Source organism: Neoarius graeffei, chromosome 5, assembly GCF_027579695.1.
Source record: "Neoarius graeffei isolate fNeoGra1 chromosome 5, fNeoGra1.pri, whole genome shotgun sequence".
NCBI classification, from domain to species: Eukaryota; Metazoa; Chordata; class Actinopteri; order Siluriformes; family Ariidae; genus Neoarius; species Neoarius graeffei.
This window is the reverse complement of record NC_083573.1, coordinates 43,118,872-43,124,859: the sequence shown is the minus strand read 5'-3', so window position 1 is coordinate 43,124,859 and position 5,988 is coordinate 43,118,872. Positions and strand designations below refer to the sequence as shown.

At 41.9% G+C, this 5,988-nt stretch overlaps 1 protein-coding gene across 1 annotated transcript; it reads left to right on the top strand.

Moving 5' to 3' along the window:
* The first annotated feature begins 1,332 nt into the window (after window positions 1-1,332).
* Window positions 1,333-5,779, top strand: LOC132886252 (uridine phosphorylase 1-like). The gene is made up of 7 exons (XM_060920810.1): window positions 1,333-1,379; window positions 3,395-3,506; window positions 3,652-3,810; window positions 3,954-4,068; window positions 4,297-4,506; window positions 4,607-4,753; window positions 5,546-5,779. Exons 1-7 carry the CDS (start codon window positions 1,333-1,335, stop codon window positions 5,692-5,694), a joined length of 939 nt encoding a protein of 312 aa, XP_060776793.1. The 3' UTR covers window positions 5,695-5,779.
* The last annotated feature ends 209 nt before the right edge of the window (window positions 5,780-5,988 follow it).

Below are 5,988 nucleotides of genomic sequence, written 5' to 3'. Positions count from 1 at the left end.
AATACCATGGTTCCTTGAAAGTTTGTGAATTTGAGGGGGAAAAAAGGCCCAAGTTTTTGCAAATATGCACAAATAGACATGGCTCTTTGAAAGTCCTTGAATTTATACATTTTGTGCAAAAACAGAAATTGAAGACCTTCAGACGGCACTGCATCAAGTGCCGTCATTCATTAGGCCGGCACGGGGGTGTAGTGTTTAGCACGGTCGCCTCACAAGAAGAAGGTTCTGGGTCAAACCCAGCAGCCGGCGAGGGCCTTTCTGTGCGGAGTTTGCATGTTCTCCCCATGTCCACGTGGGTTTCCTCCGGGTGCTCCGGTTTCCCCCACAGTCCAAAGACATGCAGGTTAGGTTAACTGGTGACTCTAAATTGACCGTAGGTGTGAATGTGAATGGTTGCCTGTGTCTATGTGTCGGCCCTGTGATGACCTGGCGACTTGTCCAGGGTGTACCCCGCCTTTCGCCCGTAGTCAGCTGGGATAGGCTCCAGCTTGCTTGCGACCCTGTAGCACAGGATAAAACGGCTACAGATAATGAGATGAGATGAGACATGCTGCCTAGTGGCCAGTGTTAGTAATTGCCTGTCACACACGCCACCTACACGGTTGTGTAGTGGTTAGCGCTGTCGCCTCACAGCAAGAAGGTCCGGGTTCGAGCCCCGTGGCTGGCGAGGGCTTTTCTGTGTGGAGTTTGCATGTTCTCCCCGTGTCCGCGTGGGTTTCCTCCGGGTGCTCCGGTTTCCCCCACAGTCCAAAGACATGCACGTTAGGTTAACTGGTGACTCTAAATTGACCGTAGGTGTGAATGTGAATGGTTGTCTGTGTCTATGTGTCAGCCCTGTGATGACCTGGCGACTTGTCCAGGGTGTACCCCGCCTTTCGCCCGTAGTCAGCTGGGATAGGCTCCAGCTTGCCTACGACCCTGTAGAACAGGATAAAGCGGCTAGAGATAATGAGATGAGATGAGACACGCCACCTAGTGGCCAGTGTTAGTAATTGCCTGTCAAACATGCTGCCTAGTGGCCAGTGTTAGCCGGTAAAGAAATAAAACAAGAGACTAGAAATCTAAGGAAATTCTACAACCCAGAAACAGATGGGAACTCCGCTTTTAGGCAGTGCCTAAATCTATATATTAAAATTCTTCTATCTTAACTGTTCAAGCACCAATCACCAAAGCAAATTTCTTGTATGTGAGAATGTACTTGGCAAATAAACTTCATTCTGATTCTAATTCTGTTTCTAATTCTGATTCTAATTCTGATTCTGACATTGTGTGTTTGTGGTCCACATCGCTGTCCTGTTGGATCTCTGTGTCTTTTGCGAGTACAAGAAGAAAATGTCTTTGGGTTTCGACAGTGAGAGAAATGGAGAGGAGAGTGAAAGGTGAGTAATAAACTCAAACATTAATCTGTTCTTCAATTTCAACCATAAACAGCTCCTTAAAGTCAAAACTAGACCTACTCAACTTGGACTGGATTTTATGGTCTATAATAAAGAGAGGTTTTAAAAGATGTGGAGAAATGGTCGGTCTGAAGCCGTAATCAGATTATGAAGATTAAACAGACAACCCTGGACATCTCATCTCATTATCTCTAGCCGCTTTATCCTGTTCTACAGGGTCGCAGGCAAGCTGGAGCCTATCCCAGCTGACTACGGGCGAAAGGCGGGGTACACCCTGGACAAGTCGCCAGGTCATCACAGGGCTGACACATAGACACAGACAACCATTCACACTCACATTCACACCTACGGTCAATTTAGAGTCACCAGTTAACCTAACCTGCATGTCTTTGGACTGTGGGGGAAACCGGAGCACCCGGAGGAAACCCACGCGGACACGGGGAGAACATGCAAACTCCGCACAGAAAGGCCCTCGCCGGCCACGTGGCTCGAACACAGACCTTCTTGCTGTGAGGCGACAGTGCTAACCACTACACCACCGTGCCACCCAATCCTGGACATAATCTTTTTTTTTTTTATATATATAAAGGAATGTATTGACCTGAGGTCAGTACTGATCACAGAAATGCTCCTAGTCTTATTCACTGTTCTTTATTCAGCTGTTTTCAAGAGCCAATGACAAATGCACCCAAAACTCGTTTTCTCCAGACAATTTGCTTATGCCTGGATCAGATTCCATGATATTTTTGTCACTCACAATGGTCACCATGTCAGATTAGGCGATCATAGTGCCATAAATTCTTGCCATGTCTTGGTCAGGAGACTGTCAACACTACAAGTTTGTCCCTGACCAATCATCGGTCAAGTCCTTGCATGTCGTTGGGGAGGACTGTCAAAAAATTGTCAATCATGGCTATCAAGGAACATGTTGTAGGAGTTGTTAGACTGGGTGAAAAAAATCCAAACAATTCTGACCTGCTAGAATTTTCATCAGGGTGTTGTGGGGCATCCCAGATGTCATGTTGGTGTTCTTCGATTATGTCACACTTCAAGGCTTGTTCATCATTCCTGATCTTCATATTCAGGCCAGATGCTGGAAATTTGTTGGCAAAATCTGGTGGAATTTGTGTCTTCTTCTCCTGGCATTGTATAAACACTTTAATACAGTCGTTGTGCTTAAATATTCAGATTTATTAAACCTTAATGGAAGAAACCACCTTGAATGATTTGTGATTTTTTTTTTTGTAATTAACATGACCTTTAGTGTTGTCAGTGAGTTATTTCTTCCACCACAATGTTGGTCTGTTTTCACTAGTACAAGTAAGTTTCCTACATTACCCATAATGCCATTGGACTACCTGCTGATAGTGGTGCCAGTGGGATTTATCCCTAGATTTATCTCTTTCTATTAAAGAGAGCAATGCAGCAGCACTTTAGTCCTTTCATCTGTCCATCTCTCTCTTCCTCATCTGTACACTCCGTTTAGGTTCCAACTTTCATGCTAATACTGCTGTCAACACCATTGCACGTCACCTCGTAAATCACTAACCAGCCAAGCCGTGTCTTTGTCCTAACTTGACGCATCCTCTTATTGTTGTATTGCATTCTGGACCTTTGAGTCCTGCATTTGTTGTGTCCACTACATCTATTTCTCATCTATATTACACCGAACGTTACTGGAAAATGGTGACTGAGAAAATAAGCCTTTGGAATGAAACCTGACCATTATCTTTGATGTTTCAGATCACTGATTTCTTTTTCTTTCTATTGTACCAGCATTAGCAGTGCCCCCCTGCGATGCCAGCATAGCACAAAACCTTTAACTTTTTATAGGAGTAATGAAAATACAGCAGGAACCAACTAATTCGCACCAGAATCACAAATATTTTAATATAAACACATTTCATGTGTTTCAGGGTGGAGTTTTCCTTTACATCAGTAATACTGCCTGTTTAATTAGTAGGTTTCCATTTATTCATACATTTATTCATTAATAGGTCCATATGCGTTAACAATCCTCATCTGAGCTCCATGAAAGAAGACATGCTGTACCATCTCAACCTGGGTACAGCCACTCATGACTTCCCAGAACAGTTTGGGGATGTTAAAGTAAGTTAATAAATGATCACATTGTGTTGCACTATGCTATTATATTGCTTAGTTTTCCAGGGTGTGGCCAACTTCCTTGGTTTTCTTCCTTGCAACTGAGATGACTTCTTGGATCATAACCAAATTGCATTTTCTTTTCTTGTAGTTTGTATGTGTTGGGGGAAGTCCATGGAGGATGAAATCTTTCATAGAGTACATCGCTAAAGAGCTGGGCCAAGAACACCCAAAAGGAGAGTACCCAAACATCTGTGAGGGAACCGATCGCTATGTCATGTACAAAGTAGGAGCTGTGCTGTCTGTTAGTGTAAGTCATCAAATGTCAAAGGAAAAAGACTCAGAGATTTGATACTTGCAGTGTTCTTTTAACACAATAGTTTGTGTTTTTAATTTTTTAAATATCAATCTGAGTAGTTCTGCATTGTTGAGTTTAACGTCTCTGTGTTTTAGCATGGCATGGGCATTTCCTCAATCTCAATAATGCTACATGAGCTTATCAAACTCCTCTATCATTCCCGCTGCACTGACGTCACGATCATACGCATTGGGACGTCTGGTGGAATAGGTACACTTTTCTAACACACCAGTTCTCTTAATAAAGCAGTAACAAATACAAAACGTTTGACTCTAGCCAGCATCTGTTCTGTTGCACCCAGAATATTTTACTAATATTAGATTTATGCATGAACACTGTTATTATGTATGTAATCATTAAAGGAAGCAGCAGGGCTTTATATCTAGAATATACAAGAGTGAAGACACTAAAATCTGGCCGCCTTGGTGTCTTTTTCAGGTCTGCAGCCAGGCACAGTTGTGGTCACCAAAGAGCCGGTGGATGCCATGTTCCTGCCCCGCTTTGAGCAGGCGGTCCTGGGTAAGACAGTGGTGAGGAGCACGGAGCTGAACATCGAGCTGGCAGAGGAGCTGCTACAGTGCGGCAAAGAGCTGGCAGAGTTTGAGACTGTCATTGGGAACACCATGTGCACTCTGGACTTCTATGAAGGTATGGTCGAGTGAGCAATACTGTATATACATTCTTTTTACACCCATTTTGTCAGCTTTAACATTTCTGTCTGTCTGTCTCACTCCCTGCATTGATGCAGGTCAAGCTCGTTTGGATGGGGCTTTCTGTTCATACACTGAAGAGGAAAAACAAAACTACCTGTCCGAGGCGTATGCAGCAGGAGTCCGCAACATTGAGATGGAATCTACTGTTTTTGGTGCTATGTGCAAACTCAGTAATATAAGAGGTAGAACCTTTACTTTAAAACTCATCAGAGGGAAACGTTGTCTGAAAACGGCCATATTTTGGAGTTCAGTGTAAAGCTAAGAAGAATCATTCTTGCTGCAGCCGAAAGTTTATTTCAATTTGTAGGATTATGTGGTTAGATAAAGATCTTAAAATTTAAAATAAAGTGGGAGAAGAGAAATGAGAAAACAAAGCTATATGAACATAAGTGTAAAGAAATGAAGAAAAACCTCTTTAAATCAGGCTCCATAAGGACATCTGATGTGGTTCTGAGGTTCCAGTTGCAGCTGTTTAAACAGTAAAGAGCTTTATCTTTAACATGCCTTCATTTTTTTGCAACTAGTGGGTTATAGAACATCACATTTCACGTATTATTAAAGTGTTGTTCATGATTAAGTTCCTATATTTATTAAGCCAGTTTAGCTGAATGGGATTAATCCAAACCTTCATAACTCAGGCCTATAAATAATTTACCTGGGACTTAGAGTTCTGTCCCTGGAAAGTCAGGAATAAAAATGCTCTGGTATAACAATAAAAATAACCTAAAATAGCCAGATTAGTATTGTATCTATTTGAGCCTAATATTTAAATAGTTGGATTATGTTCATAAAATAAATTTGAAAAACATGCAGTGCAACAGAAGCCCAGCAACATTAAGAACCTAATTTACATTCATCTCTCCCCAAGAGAAGAGAGATTGATCCCAATATCCATCCTTCGTATATTAAATGTTTCTTATTTCAAAGATGCAACATTGCATAGTTGTAAAGTCTCGTTTCGACTTGTTTCCCAGCGGCTGTGGTGTGTGTGACCCTGTTGGACCGGCAGAAAGGAGACCAGCTGACCAGTTCTCATGATGTCCTGCTCAGCTACCAACAAAGGCCACAGATCCTCGTTGGCCATTACATCAAAAAGAAGCTTAATGCCTTCCAGAGAAATTAGCTTTTACATTCATAACACTGGAATATAAACAAGCCAAAGTTTTAAAGACATCTCGGTATGATTTTATATGATTTATCCAGTCTTGCCTTTGCTAGCAGTCTCACTCCTGAACACTGCTAATGAAACATTTGAATATTTTGAGATTTTATGACACTCTTTGCTTGATGCTGTCTGTTATTTGAAATAATGCATATAATAAAATTCAGAGCTATTATTTAAAGACTAAACCAAGTTGTTGTGTCATGAGTAGCATCTCTGTACTGAAATGTAAAACATCAAATATTTCACAGCCTC